A 16,466-nucleotide genomic window follows, 5' to 3' on the forward strand; every position below is an offset into this window, starting at 1 on the left:
CTTGATCAGGTTTTTGGTTTAGTTATTGTGTCAGTTAGGATAGATTAAGTTATGTTCTGATAACAATCTGAAATTTCAGTGACTTAGAGTTTCCTACCTAACCACATTTGTACTGCTGTTGTCTTATATTTTACTTCTATATTTTTTATAAACCATGTAAAATTATATTATAAACCTCAACTATTATTATAAAACTGAAATATTAAATATAATATTTAATATTTTGGCTTTAACAAAAAGACAAGAAAGAAAATAACATTGTTTATTCTGCTAGGAATTTGTTGAGTTCTTAAATCTGTGGGTGTATAGTTTCATCAACTTTGGAAAAATTTCAGACATTATTTCTTCAAATATTTTGTCTGTCTCCCTCCGCACCTTTTCTTCTCTATCTTTTTTAGTGTGGGATTGCATTGTAAGTATGTTAGACCGCTTGATATTGTCCCACTGAAAGACTGTTTATTTAAATTTTATATTTTTTTATGTATGTGTTTTATTTGGGATTGTTTTTTGTATCTATGTCTTTAAGTTCATTGACATTTTTTTACAAGTCTCTAGTAGGCAGCTAATTTCATCCTGTAAAATTTTTCATTACTGATCTCATTATGCTTTTGTTTTCCTTTATATCCTTGAGCATATGAATATATGTATAATAGTTGTTTTAATGTTCTTGTTTACTAATTCAGTTACCTTTTTTGTTTTGAGTTTGTTCCCACCAACTAATTTGTGTCCATCTTGGATATCCATTATACTTCTTCATGTTTCTGGTACTTTTTGATTGAATTCTAGACATTGTGTTTTTTGTTGTGTTTTGGACTTTTTTCTCATTAGCCTTTATAATTACTTACAGATATAGTTGACCCTTTTAAGGCTATTTTTAAGCTTTTTTTGGAGAGCAGATCTAGAGTAGCCTTTATTCCAGGGCTAATTTTAGCTCTACTTCTAAGACATAGTTTTTCTGGAATCTCTACTGAATGCCCTGTGTGTTTAGCATGGTCTCTGCATTCTGACTGGTGGCAACATGAAAAATTCACAGCCCTATATGAATTCTTGGAATTGACATATAGCTCTCCAATAATGGTTTTTCCCAGCAACTAATTCTTGCATGGCTTTATAGGGTTTTACCCTATGCATACACTATTCCTCTGAACTAATCATCTATAAGCATAGATTGGTCTTAAACTAAGACTTGAGGGAACCCCTGTACAGATTTCTGGAGCTCTTTTTTTGGCATAGCTTTCTCCCCTCAGGTACTCTGCCCTACAAATTCTAGCTACCTCAGCTCCCTCTGCTCCCTCTGCTCTGGTCTCTGTCTCCTCAACTCAGTAGGATAAATGAGCTCCTTTTGGAACTCTACCTGCAATACAGTCTTAAAATTGCCTCATTAGAAAGCTTGACTACTGGTAGGACTCACCTTATTTGTTTACCTTTTCTCCGGTATTACGGTCCTTTATTACCATTTGTTTGATATTTGAAAATAGTTGTTTTCTATATTGTGTCCAGTTTTTAATTGATTATTAGAGGAGGATATTTCTGGATACTCTTACTCTCTCTCAACTGGAAGCAAAAGTCTCTCTCCAAGTTAGGAATGGCTTTTCTTTGCACATGAGACTATACTTGGATAATGAAATTTTAAGACCCAAGGAGACCAAGCAGTGGGTTTCTCCTGCCCTTTATTTACTACCTGATGATACACTGTTTTCAGCTTTTCATTATAGATGGGATTTTTTTCATGAAATTGAGTAGTCCTAAACTCTTAGAGCTGGCATGACTTGCTTGTTATAGAATTGTACTCTGAGATTTTTTACTGTAGTCTATAAGCAAGTAGCTGGTTTACTTTTACAGTAACATAGCGAGGGTTCTGATTCTTTTAAGACTTTCATCAGGGCTGAAGTAGGCCAATGGTAACATCTAATCAACTATCTTATGGGATACGGAGGGCTACCTGCAAGAAATATAATAGAGATGTTCAAGGGGCACTTAGAAGTACAGTCTGAGCTGGAGACTCAACTGTTTTCCAAATTTTCTTATCCATTTATTTATAGAATAATTTTTTTTTTTTTTTGCTTACGTATGTTCGTCTCTCTGATCATTTATCTCTTCCCTCCATCTCTCTTTTCTTACATCCATCCAGTTATTTGGTAGGTTTTATAGGTAGATATCTTTGTTCTAAGTTTTATAGTACCTTTTAGAAATTTTCACTATATCAGATATTCCCCCCATGCATACCTAAAAAAACTTAGTGACATTGTATTTAAAGTTTGCTATTAGAATGTAAAAGTATGTGGACTCCAAAGGGAAGTATTGGCTTTTGTTTATTTTTTTTTCAGTAGTTTTGAAATAAAAAAGGAAATTCAGTAACAGTGTCTCATCTAGTATCTCTTCAGGATAATATTCTAAGTATGAAACAAGGCTTTAAATTTTTTTTTTTTTGTCAACTGCTGTAAAATATTCCTTAATAGAGTTGTTTCTAAACATCTGTTTATAAATTTTCATTGATAGTTCATATATATTGTTTGATCTTGTACCTGTATTTAATTGATTGTCAGGCACAAGAGTGGTTAAAATCAAAAGCCAATGGTAAATGGCCTGGTTAAAAATACTAACTTAATGGTTAGTATTTTTAGGGAAATTGACGTGATCAGAATATCCTGGAAGGGTTTTAATCTGTAATTTTTTGCAAAAAACTTGAACACTCTGGAACTAGGTTTAAAGTTCTAGTCATATGCAAAGAGCTCTTAACTGAGAAGTCTGAGGAGACCATTGCACCAAGAAGTCAGAGGATCTTACAATAAGGAATGAATGACTAACTGATTCCTGTATTAAGACTGGGAAATTTTGAATAATAGATGGTTGTTTCTTTTTAAATTTTACTGTGCTTCTAAAATATGATTATTTCCAGCAGGATAAAATAAAAGGTTAGGACTCTTAACGTGATATTTTATAAAGAGTCTGAGATACAATAGCAGAGAAATAAAGATATCAAAGTTGTAGGGAGAAAACTTGTTTTATAAGAGGGGGAATAACAAAGTAAGGACTAGGATCAGGTGATGATTGTTTTAAAAAAATTAATGTATTCTTTTCATTTTACAAAACATGAAGAGCATTTGCTAGTTTGTTGGTAGTTTATGTACTATTCCCTCTTTTTTTCCCTAGTTGATTTACTTAATAGGAAGAAAAATAAACTAGAATCTTCAGTATTTTTTTCCTTGTTCCTGATTTTGCCAGTAATCTGGTTCTTGAGATTTTCTCTAGATGTAATTGTTTTCTACTTGTCTTAAGGAGTATTTAATCGTTGTTGTTTGTTTTTTTTTTTTGAGATGGCGTCTTACTCTGTCACCCAGGCTGGAGTGCAGTGGCGCGATCTCGGCTCACTGCAATCTCCGTCTCTCCCTCCCCGGCTCAAGTGATTCTCCCACCTCAGCCTCCCCAGTAGCTGGGACTACAGGCATGTGCCACCATGCCTGGCTAATTTTTGTATTTTTAGTAGAGACAAGTTTCACCCTATTGGCCAGGCTGGTCTTGAACTCCTGACCTCATTATACGCCCACCTTGGCCTCCCAAAGTGCTGTGATTACAGGCGTGAACCACCATGCCTGGCCTATTTGATATATTTTTTTTAACCTCAGTTTCAAAATTTTCATAACTTTTTCAGAATTATTTTTACTCAAAACACTTCTGACACCAAATGTATTGGGTATTTTTGTTCACCCAACAACAGATTCTTCAGTTCTCTAGATATCAAGTGGGTGTCCTAAAATTCAATTCACTTCTGACACTAACTATCAGAAGTTAGTGACACTAACCCCACAAGTTAAGGGCTTAGTCCTACAAGAATATTAGCACTTTAGACACTAGTCTAAGTCCCAGGTTTCTACCTGTACTCCTGAAAACTGGCTATAAATTGGAGTTTCCCATGACCACCTCTTCAGGTTTAATAATTTGCTAGAATGACTCACAGAACTCAGGAAAACACTCTACTTACTCGATTTATTATAAAGGATACAAATGAGCAGCCAGATGAACAGGTACATAGGGCAAGGACCACTGGGGTCCGAAGCCCAGGAGCTTCTTCCCTGTGGGGCTAGGTCATGCTACCCTTCTAGCATGTGGATATATTTACTATCCTGGAAACTCTCAGAACCTCATCATTTATGATTTTTTTTATGGAGGCGCCATTATATAATCATGATTGAGTAAATCATTGGCCATTGGTGATGAATTCAATCTTTAGCCCTTCTCCTTTTCCCAAGTACAGGAGGTGGGGCCTTGATATGATTTGGCTTTGTGTCCCCACCCAGAACTTATCTTGAATTACAATCCCATAATCCCCACATGTCATGGGAGGGACCTGGTAGAAGGTAACTGAATCATGGGAGTGTTTCCCCCATGCCGTTCTCATACTAGTGAGTTCTCATGAGATCTGTTGGTTTTGTAAGTGTCTGGCATTTCCCCTGCTGGCACTCATTTTGTCTCCTACTGCCCTGTTAAGAGTGCCTTCCGTCATGACTGTAAGGCCTCTCCAGCCATGTGGAACTGTGAGTCAATTAAACCTCTTTTCTTTATAAATTACCCAGTCTTGGGTATTTCTTCATAGCAGTGTATGTGAGAATATAGGCCTGTAATCACACAGTTGATTCCTCTGACAACCAGTACCCATCCTGAAGCTACCTAGGGGCCCACTGTATTAGTCCATTCTCAGACTGCTATAAACATACCTGAGACTGGGTAATTTATAAAGAATTTTTTAAAAATAGAGGTTTAATCGGCTCACATTCTGTAGGTTGTACAGGCTTCTGCTTCTGGGGTGGCCTCAGGAAACTTAAAATCATGGCAGAAGGTGAAGGGGAAGCAAACACATCTTTACATGGCCAGCAGGAGAGAGAGAGCAAAGGGGGAAGTGCTACACACTTTGAAACAACCAAATCTCATGAGAACTCAACACAAGAACGGTAAGGGAGAAGTCTGCCCCATGATTCAATCAACTCCCACCAGACCCCTCCTCCAACACTGAAAATTTCAAATGAGATATGAGTGAGGACATAGAGCCAAACCATGTCACCCATCAAGAAAGGGCTTATTATGAGTATCAAAAGATACTCCATTTATCCTTCTCATTCTTTAAATTATGGGGGTTTTTTGAAGCTGTATGCCAGGAACTGGGGTGAAGATCAAATACGTATTTTTTATTATCTCACAAATCACACTTTTCTAATCTTGTAATAGTTTTATGATTCCTTAGTTATTGCTGGATCTGGGTTTTCTTTTTAACACCTTTGTTATGAAATGCTTGAAGTTATGATTAGGGTGCTGTGTTAATTGTTATAAGTTATTTTGTGTCCTGTGAACAGGAAACCTTCAAAAGATCCTGTCCCATGATCATCCTCCAGAGTATTCAGCTGATTTCTATGCTGCCTACATTAACATTCTTCTTGGAGTTTTCTACACTGTTTGTCGAGATTTGAAAGAGCTCAGACATCTGGTAAATAAACATTTTGCTTCACTATATATGTGTGTGTGTGTGTGTGTGTGTGTGTGTGTGTGTGTGACTGTGTGTGTATGTGTATACATATATGTGTGTGTGTGTATATATATATACATATATTTTTTTTTTTTTCCATGTAGAAATGGTGTGAGATAAGTTAGAAACTGAAATTTTATTCTTGGAATTTGTATATGGCCTCTTGAAGCTAATATACCATAAGAAGAAAAATGTCTGTGGTTTAATACAAACTTTGGTCTGATCAGAAAAATGTCATTCTCAGATCCTCTCATTCTTCCTTTTTTTTCTTTTCTCTAATTGCAGAAAATGCAGAACTCCATTAAACTTAAAATGAGGAATAACAGAAAAGAGATGTAAAAACTTGAACAGTTCACAAGTCTGTTAATGTTTTATAACAGATTTTGTTTAAGTTTTATGTATGCAATGATTGAGTTTCTGGAATCTAGATAGACTTGAGTTTGGTCAGAAGCTTTCATTGTAGGTCTTTCATTAGCCACTGACCCTAAGCTGGTAATCTTTGTATAGAAGGTTCTTTAAAAAGTTTTTAAACAATTAGAATAGCTGTTTATATTTCATAGACAGTTTGGAAAAATGTTGATGTTTAATTTTCCTTTGACCTTTTTCATTTAATATGGGAATGGGAAAGGAAGGAGACAAGAATTTCTGGTTTCTCTTTTAGAAACCTTCAATTAATAATGAAGATCTTATCTCCATATAACAGAAAATAGTAATATATATAAGACTGGAAAACAGTTACTTTCAAAGTAACATATTCTGTCTCTTAGCACAATTTCTTCACTTAACTCTTTTTCTGTTTTTGCCCTGAAAAGTATTACTTAGATTCAGTGTGTGTTTGAGACAGGACATAAAAGGCAATCATTTAAAATTATGCTCACATTTAGTATGTTTTTGAAAGTTTCGGATTTCAGGGCTTCTCTGATTTCTGTGTAGATTTCAGACATCTTCTCAGTTGGGAAAAAAACAGAACAGTTTTTCCAGTTCAAGCTTATCACTAATATTCCTCGAGAAGTTAGATGTCTTAGAAGTTGGATCCTTAGCCAGGACGTCCCTGGCTTCTGAGAGAAATAACAGAAGAGATTTACACAGAGGAAAGGGTCAGGAAAACGCACCTAGGTGAGATGGACTTAGGAGCAAATAATCTTTCTCTCTCTTTCCTGGAAAGTAACTTGCAGTTACCACTCTTTAGTGCTTGAATCCTGTGGGAATCTATGCTGGCAGCCATTTCAAAGTAGATTATAAAGTACAAGAAGGAAAAATTATTTAAGGAAAATATTTATGGGAAAATAAAATATAAAGAGAGAAATATATATTTAAATATGGTATTTTTTAAAGTTCTTTAGGTTTCACTGAGGAATGATTTTATTTAGGGTGAAGTTACAGCTTTTTTTAATATCATATTCATAAATGTGAAGTATAGTTTAAGTTTTATATTACTATTGATAATAATAGAGAAAAGAATCCTTGAACATTAGAGAAAAAAATAGCACAATGTTCTAGTTTCCTCTAGATATAGAACATAGAAGAATAAACATTCATTTTTTTTTCTTCAGATAGATAGTGTTGTTTCAAAGTTTGTAAGTGGCATTTTGCTTGAAAGTTTATTAAATCACTTGAAAAATACTTTTTTCAGGGATCTTTTCTGTGGGTGAGCTTTTAGGAATTGGTATTTCTAAATTTTTCAGAGGCTAGTTCTATAGGTAGCTTAAGGCAGGAGAAAATAAAGTACTACTTTGAATATTCATTTAGGTTTGTTTTCTCTGACAAACCTTATGACATTGCCTTTTTAACTGTTTTTCATAAATTATTAAACATATTTTAGTGTTTCGACCAAAAAGAAAAGCAATACAGTTGTCCCTTGGTATACTTGAGGGATTGGTTCCCATGTATATCAAAATCTGAGCACACTTAAACCCTGTCATCAACTCTGCAGAACCTGAGTGTATAAAAACTTAATCCTCCATATTCATGAGTTTTATATTCCCTGAATACTGTTTTTGATCTGTGTTTGGTTGCAAAAAAATCTGTGTATAAGTGGACCCTCACAGTTTAAACCGTATTGTTCAAGGGTCAGTTGTTTATTTTTATTAGCCAAATTGTTTACCAGTTGCTGTTAACATTATGATACTTTACTGTTGTTAAACTATACTTAGATCTGAAAATCTAAAATTAAGTTAAGAAAGTTTGGCTGAAGTGAATAATTTCTTCTTGATTCTTCTTCTCTATACTTAATATTAGCAGAATTTGGAAGATTTTTCTACTTTAAATAATTGTTTTTTATGAAGTTGAATAGGAAGAAATCATTTTAATGATTTGGTTCTTAGTTCTCTGTTATCTAGTTATATGTTATATGTTATATAGTTACACATTTATATATATCTTTTTTTCTACGCCTCATTGAATTATTTTGATATGAAATACTGGGAACAAACTAATATTGATATATGGAAGCCATATGTTTTTACCAGTTTGCTCAAATTACTTTTCAGTAGAATTCCAGTGTTAATTAATGGAAAACTAGTAAGTAGTTATTATTAGTTAATTAGTCCTCCTCAGACTTTAGAATACATAGAATTTCTAGAGAGATCAGTAAACATAGATTCCTGGATCTTATGCTTAGAGATTCTGATTTAGTATGCCTGAGATGGTATCAAGAACTTCCATTTGTAACAATCTTAGGTAGTGCTGGCAATCGAAATACTTTGAGTCATACGGAACTCTATGATGTTTAATTTATGAGAATGTTCAGACCTTAGAAAGCAACAGTTAATTTTTTGGGCTTGAGGCTTTTCTTTAAATGTTTTATGGTTCTATGCGACATAAATATAACCTAAAAGTACAAATTATGCTTTGTTACTGTAGGGAAGTTCACATTTTTACCCTGCAGGTTTGATAATTTGAATCTATAAAACAAACTAATAAGAGATTAACAGGAAAAAAAGGCATACACATTTATTTTTTAATTTTAATTTATTTTTAAATTTAATTTAATTTTATATTCAGTTCTAGGATGCATGTGCAGGATGTGAAGTTTGTTACATAGGTAAAACGTGTGCCATGGTGGTTTGCTGCACCTATCACCCCTTCACCTAGGTGTTAAGCCCTGCATGCATTAGCTATTGCATGCAAGTTTATTAATATGCATATGGGCACAGGAGCCTTACACAAAGTATGAGCCTCAAAAGGTAGGGGACAGAAAGTGGGGCCAGAGGTTCAAATTTGTATACCATCCTAAGGTTACAGAAGGAAAATGGGCTTGGGCATGGCATAACAGATTACTGGAGGGAGAGAAGAGAAAACACATGGTTAGGGAAGGCAGTCTTGTTGTGCAAATGAAACCTCATAGGTACCAACTTTCAGAGAGAATAGATGGTAGCCTGTTCTAAGTTTCTCTATCAGACCTTCAAAGGTGTCAGACCCTGAAGTCTCTTTCTTGAGAGCTAATCTTTCCTAGATCCAAGGTGGGGGATGATCAGAGAAAGCCTGTTTTCTGCTGTTTACTTATTTCCTCTACAGATGCAAATCTCCCTCACACACACACACATAAACAGCTTTTCAGTGCTATTCTTGTGCTTGCAGCCCTTCTAATTAGCCGTATCAAAATATGCCAAAGAAATATATTTTTGGTGAGACACTCTATTCTCTTTTATCATGTAATTTTGTATATAGAGGCTAATATATTAGGCAGGATTTAGCCAATTAAAGAATATTTTATGTTGTGCTATCATTATTGGTATTTTTGCTGTTTTGTTATTATACTAATTAGCTACAATTACATTTTTTTTTTTTAGAAGCAGGGTCTTGCCATGTTGCCCAGACTGGAGTGCAGTGACTGTTCACAGGTGCAGTCACAGCACACTACAGCCTTCCTCTCCTGGGCCCAAGCAATCCCTCTGCCTGAGCCTCCTGAGTAGCTGGGATTATAGGCGCATGCCACTGCATATAATTACGTTTGACTTGAGCAATTGTTTTAAGTAAAATTTCCTGAATTGTAGAACACATTTTACTTGAAAAATAAATTTCTAATTGTGATTGATCAGTGCTTTATTCTTCTCTTTATATTTCTTTACTTACAGGCAGTACTTAATTTTCCTAAATATTGTGAACCTGTGGTTAAAGGAGAAGGTAACTGTGTAATTTTACTCATTAATATTTATTTTGAGAAAGCTTTTTACAAGATATAAATTACTGAAGTTTTCTTCCCTTTGGGTAGCAAGTGAACGTGATACTCGCAAACTGTGGAGAAATATTGAACCTCATTTGAAGAAAGCCATGCAGACTGTTTATCTCAGGGAAGTATCAAGGTAATTTTCTGTTTTTATGTGTACTGTTTTTATCTTTATTTGGGATATATACTCTCTCAACCTAAATAACAGAGAGAGGGACTCTAAAAGAAAACGATACCTGTTTGAGAATTGGCATTGCAGTTGGCAGGCACGTGCTGTAATAAACTCCGCATCATCAGAGAGGTAAAGGAAAACACTGTTTTTAAAGGAAGAATGAAGAGCATTACATAATTGTTTTGAGATAATTACTCTTGGCAACAAGAATCAATAACAACGATGGCACCAGTTCAGAGCTGGACAAGCAGTTGCTGGGCAGATGTCCTCACTGAGGTATTTTTTGTGTAGGGATCGCGTTAGCCTTTATAAAAGGTTATGGTTTTTTCAGTCTTTTGTAATAGTTCTTTTTATCAGTAATTATACATGAGAACCCTTCCTTCATGGCCTTTCTTGGCTCTGTTTTTTCAGGATTTTTAATCATGTAACTCCATTTTGATTCTGACAACTTTTACATTTTCCCCCTTTAATCAAGATCTTTCTCCAAAAGCATTGCTGATCAGTCATCCTGTAGTTAGGTTTTTATTGTACTTCGGTGCCAGAACAGACCTGTCCTGGGTTGTTGTCTGGTCGTCTGTTGAAAGGAGTGAATGGTGGCTAGGAGTCAGTGTCAGAACCCTTTTAGCCACAAGGGAGGTTTAAGGGAGTGGCTAAGTCTAGCTAGAATCCATTGTTAAGTTTAATTTTGTCTGTTCCATAGGTGTTGGCTGTCATTGCAAAGTGCTGGGTCAGCATTGTTCTGTTAGGAGTTGTACTTCTACAGAATTTTTTTTTTTTTTTTTTTTAAGATAGAGTTTCCCTCTTGTTGTCCAGGCTGGAGTGCCATAGTGTGATCTCAGCTCACTGCAACCTCTGCCTCCCAGGTTCAAGCAATTCTCCTCCTGCCTCAGCCTCTCAAGTAGCTAGGATTATGGGTGTGCACTACCATGCCCGCCTGATTTTGTATTTTTAGTAGAGACGGGTTTCCCCATGTTGGCCAGGCTGATCTCAGACTCCTGACATCACGTAATCCACCTGCCTCAGCCTCCCAAAGTGCTGGGATTACAGGTGTGAGGTACTGCACCCAGTGTCTGCAGAAATTTGACAGCCAACAAGTACAAAGTTTAAAAAGGAAAATACAAAGTAAAATGTATAGTAATATGACAATCCCAGTTTGTATAGTACTTACTCACTCACTGTAAGGCTGGGAAAATCTTTGAAATCAGGCAATTCTGTGCACATTTTCTAATATGATATGATAGTCAAAGTCTTGGTAATATAACCAGTGTTTCCAGTTATATTCTGTTGTAAAGAGAGAGCAAATTCTTTTTGAACTTAGTAAATAACATGTTACCAAGGAAAAAAAATACCCATGAAGAGTTTTTGAATTTTAGAGGAATGAAATAAGGAGAAAAAGCAGATGCTTGACCTTGGTTCACAAATTTACTTTACTCTATTGCTAGTTAGCAATTTTGTAAAACTATAAACTCTAGGTAGCTTTAGAGAGAAAATTTTCTTAAATCTAGAAAACAAAAACAAGCAAAAAACTAATATTTCAAACAAAAATAATGTTAACATTATCTTCATCAGTTATTCAATCTCATGTAATTAATTTTTGTTCTGCTTGATCTTGATTAGCAGTTTCATGAGCCTGTCATTTCTTCATTAGAGTTCTGATAGATTTTTATTTAATCCATTGATCTTTAAGTTACTAGAAACGTATATTTAAGAGTACTATTAGAATCTTTTTTTATAAATCTGATTGCAAATGCTTTTGGATAGAAATCAGAACTATAACTGTAGGATGACAGAGACTTAGAATAGCCATGGTTAAAAATTTGATGAAAGTTTACCGTAATCAAAAATTGACAAGGAAATTTGATTATTTTTGTGGCATACGATATATAACCACAATTATGACTTGATGACATATTAGATCTCTAAGTTTCAGACAGTTTTATAACATTGATATTAGTCACATACCTATAACTGAAAGAAGATCCAGTATTACCATTTGGCAATGCTTCTTATACCATTTACAAAATAAATTTAATCATTTGATATCTTTACAATGTGAGAAATACGCACCTTGAGGCTTTCCAAGGGCCTAACTAGAAAATCCAAAAGTTAGTTCTAGGTCAAAAATATTTAATTTAGAATTTTGATATTGAGGAATTCTATCAACGATATGAAAAGGTTTAAACAGCTGGTCAAAACAAGATTACAGGTCACTAAAGTAATACTCATTCATTTAACCAGAATGATAACCAAAGGACTTCGAAAGCAATATAGAAAGTTACCTGGATTTAAAAAACCTTAACCTTTTCAAAGCTATTTTCCTAAGTAATAAAAAATAAAAACTAGTAAGGACAACACAAAGTTATCTTGATAAAATGCAAAATATTTGGTTTTGGGCCAATTACCAAAAAAGTAGAGAAGAACCTCTTGCTGTGTGATTGCTTTTCCTTATAGGAAGCCCATTTAGATAACCTGGAAGTTGAACCCAATGGAAACAGTACTTGAATTTAATCAGACACAGGAAGAATTGTGGTCAAGGTTATGAGTACACACCATGGAGTGTAAAGAAGAAAACCAGTTCCTTGAGCAGGGAAATACATGGCTTTCAGTAACAGCATGGGAAGTTTCCTGATTACATGGAATGATTCAGACACATTAAGAAAAGCCAAGTGTACAGAATCAAGCTATACTGGAGGAAAACATTGGTTTTGTAGACCATCAAGATAAACATTTTAGAGTTAGATTATAATCAGTGGAAAAAAGTTATATAAAAGTCAAAGGAGAGAGTTATCACCTCAGTCAAGGTTAAAGGTGTACTTTCTCAAGGGGAGAAAGAGTTGAAAGCATTCATTTATGGCATGCAGTAAGATGCAGCAAACATTAAACTTCTGAGCTATATATCTGAGAAGCTTTAAGAGGAAAATTCTACCTCAAGAAATGAAATTACCATCCTAAGGGAAGAAGACAGCTTTACTAACCTGAAATTAAATGAAGACTGTGAAATAGAAGAAAAACAACAGAAAAAACCCCTGCAGTTTAAAAACTATTAAAAAAGCAGATTTCAGAATTCAAAGTAAAAACCTACTCTAATTTTTACTACAAGCAGATCAATTCTTAGGAAAAAATTTAAAAACAAAAGCACACAGCTTTTTTCTAATGTAGTAGACCAAATTTTTAGTTTTGTATTGAGAAATATATTTATCTCAGAGTTCAATCTTTGGAAAGACTTAAAAATTATTTCCTTCTAATTATAGCCGACTTGATCACACACAAATTTGTTTAATAAATCTACCCTTCACAAACCTTATTATGACTTATATAAACCATCTATGACATGCTTAGATCTTTAGTTTTGTCTTATGCTTTCTCTGTTTAAATAACTACATTTAGAACAAAATAGTTACTACACAAAATTATTTCTCAAATTTATCCTTGTTTTGACTGGTGTGATGCTTCACATGTGTAATTCTAGCACTCTGGGAGACCAAGGCACCAGAATTGCTTGAACCCAGGAGTTCAAGACCAGCCTGGTCAACATGACGAGACCCTGTCTCTTAAAAAAAAAAAAATTCGCTCTTCTTTTTAACCTTCTTTTGCGAAAAATACATATTTATACCTTTAACTTTACACATCTGTATCTCCTGCTTACTGGTTCCTTTCTATCATGTTTCTGTTTTCTTCTTGAATTTACTTTTGGAAATAACCTTAAATAACCTTCAGAATTTAGACAAAATTATTCTTTTTTTCTCAATGAAGAACACCTTTTTTTTGGCTTTTTAAGAATTGTCATTAAAAACAGACTTTATTTTTTGGGGGACACTTTGTGTGCAGAATAATATATGTTAATTTGAATTGTTAAGGTTACTTTTAGTAACCTTATTAATAAATGGTGCTAGGAAAACTGGTTAGCCATATGCAGAAAACAGAAACTGGACCCCTTCATACAAGTTAAACAAAAATTAACTCAAAATGGAGTAAAGACTTAAATGTAAAACCCAAAACCATAAAAACCCAGAAGAAAACTTAGGCAATACTATTCAGGACATAGACATGGGCAAAGACTTCATGACTAAAACACCAAAAGCAATTGTAACAAAAGCCTAAATAGACAAATGGGATCAAATTAAAGAGCTTCCGCACAGCCAAAGAAAGTATCATCAGAGTGAATAAGCAGCCTACAGAATAGGAGAAAATTTTTGCAATGTATTCATCTGACAAAGGTCTAATATCCAGAATCTACAAGGAACTTAAACAAATTTACAAGAAAAAAACAACCCCATCAAAAAGTGGGTGAAGGATATGAACAGACACTTCTCAAAAGAAGACATTTTTGCGGCCAACAAACATGAAAAAAAGCTCATCATCCTTGGTCATTAGAGAAATGAAAATCAAAACCACAGTGAGATACCATCTCACACCAATTAGAAATGGCAATCATTAAAATGTCAGGAAACAACAGATGCTGGTGAGGCTGTGGAGATGTAGGAATGATTTTACACTGTTGGTTGGAGTGTAAATTAGTTCAATGATTGTGGAAGACAGTGTGGCGATTCCTCAAGGATCTAGAACCAAAAATACCAATTGACCCAGCGATCCCATTACTGGATTTATATACCCAAAGGATTATAAATCATTCTCTAGAGACACATGCACACCTATGTTTATTGCAGCACTATTTAACAATAACAAAGACTTGGAACCAACCCAAATGCCCATCAATGATAGACTGAATAAAGAAAATGTGGCACATATATACCATGGAATACTATGCAGCCATAAAAAAAGGAATGAGTGCATGTCCTTTGTGGGGACATGGATGAAGCTGGAAGCCACTATTCTGAGCAAACTAACATAGGAACAGAAAACCAAACACTACATGTTCTCACTCATAAGTGAAACTTGAACAAAGAGAACACATGGACACAGGGAGGGGAAAAGCACACACTGGGGCCTTTTTGGCGTGGAGGGCAAGGGGAGGAAGAGCATTAGGACAACTACTTAATGCATGTAGGGCTTAAAACCTAGATGAGGGGGTGATAGGTGCAGCAAACAACCATGGCACATGTATATCTATGTAACGAACCTGCACGTTCTGCACATGTATCCCAGAACTTAAAGTAAAATTTAAAAAAAAGAATTCTCATTAAAAACACATCCAAGTTTTTGGGGTAAACTTTGTGTACAAAATTATATATGTTAATTAGAATTGTTAAGGTTACTTTTAGCAACCTTAATTTCTAGTAAAAACCAAGGAAGCAAGAAACTTTGAACTGCACATGACAGTTTTTTATAGATGAGAGCCATTTTATAATTTTAAAATGTTTCTCTATAACCTAACTTTTATGTGTATTAGTAGTAGTCTTTTTATAGACTTTAAGAAGCCAAGAACAAGCTTATGTTTAGTAATTTATGTTTCAGTACTTTATCTTATTTGGAAGTGATTCAGACATTCAATGAGTATTATTTAATTCAACTATAAATGTTTATGCTGCTTATGTTCACCTAATTTATTTATGTTTAACAGTTATAAGTAGATTACTTATGAAAACTGAGGTGTTAGGCAAGGCTAGTCATTAGTTCAAACTATTTCCATGTTTGTCATTTTTTAAAATTATTATTATACTTTAAGTTCTGGGGTACCTGTGCAGATCATGCAGGATTGTTACATAGGTATATACATGCCATGGTGGTTTACTGTATCCTTCCCCTGACACCTATATTAGGTATTTCTCCTAATGTTATCCCTCCCCAATCCCCCCACACCCTGCTATCCCTCCCCTAGCTTCTCACCCCCAGCAACAGGCCCCAGTGTGTGATGTTCCCCTCCCTGTGTCCATGTGTTCTCATTGTTCAATAGTCGCTTATGGGTAAGAACATGTGGTGTTTGGTTGTCTGTTCTTGTGTCAGTTTGCTAAGAATGATGGTTTCCAGCTTCATCCATGTCCCCACAAAGGACATGAACTCATCCTTTTTTATGGCTGCATAGTAGTCCATGGTGTACATGTGCCACATTTTCTTTATCCAGTCTATCATTGATGGGCATTTGGGTTGGTTCCAAGTCTTTGCTATCGTAAACAGTGCCGCAGTGAACATACGTGTGCATATGTCTTTATAATAGAACGATTTATAATCCTTTGGGTATATACCCAGTAATGGGATTGCTGGGTCAAATGGTATTTCTATTTCTAGATCCTTGAGGAATCGCCACACTGTCTTCCACAATGATTGAACCAATTTACACTCCCACCAACAGTGTAAGAGTGTTCCTATTTCTCCACATCCTCTCCAGCACCTGTTGTCTCCAGATTTTTTAATGATTGCCATTCTGACTGGTGTGAGATGGTATCTCCATGTAGTTTTGATTTGCATTTCTCTAATGACCAGTGATGATGAGTATTGTTTCATGTTTGTTAGCTGCATACATGTCTTCTTTTGAGATATGTCTGTTGATATCCTTTGCCCACTGTTTGAGTTTTTTTTTTCTTGTACATTTGTTTAAGTTCTTTGTATATTCTGGATGTTAGCCCTTTGTCAGATGGGTAGCTTGCAAAAATTTTTTCCCATTCTGTTGGTTGCCAGTTCACTCTAATGATTGTTTCCTTTGCTGTGCA

General features: G+C 34.8%; 1 protein-coding gene across 1 annotated transcript in view; it reads left to right on the forward strand.

The window, feature by feature from the left end:
* Positions 1 to 16,466, forward strand: part of ORC5 (origin recognition complex subunit 5) — a 94,900-nt gene that overhangs the window by 19,323 nt on the left and 59,111 nt on the right. Inside the window, exons 6-8 of the mRNA XM_012456404.2 lie at positions 5,349 to 5,479; positions 9,595 to 9,643; positions 9,732 to 9,822. Coding sequence (XP_012311827.2) covers positions 5,349 to 5,479; positions 9,595 to 9,643; positions 9,732 to 9,822 — 271 coding nt within the window. The remainder of the gene's footprint in view (positions 1 to 5,348; positions 5,480 to 9,594; positions 9,644 to 9,731; positions 9,823 to 16,466) is intronic.

Source organism: Aotus nancymaae, unplaced genomic scaffold (genome assembly GCF_030222135.1).
Source record: "Aotus nancymaae isolate 86718 unplaced genomic scaffold, 86718_ANA_hifiasm-v0.15.2.pri h1tg000002l, whole genome shotgun sequence".
NCBI classification, from domain to species: Eukaryota; Metazoa; Chordata; class Mammalia; order Primates; family Aotidae; genus Aotus; species Aotus nancymaae.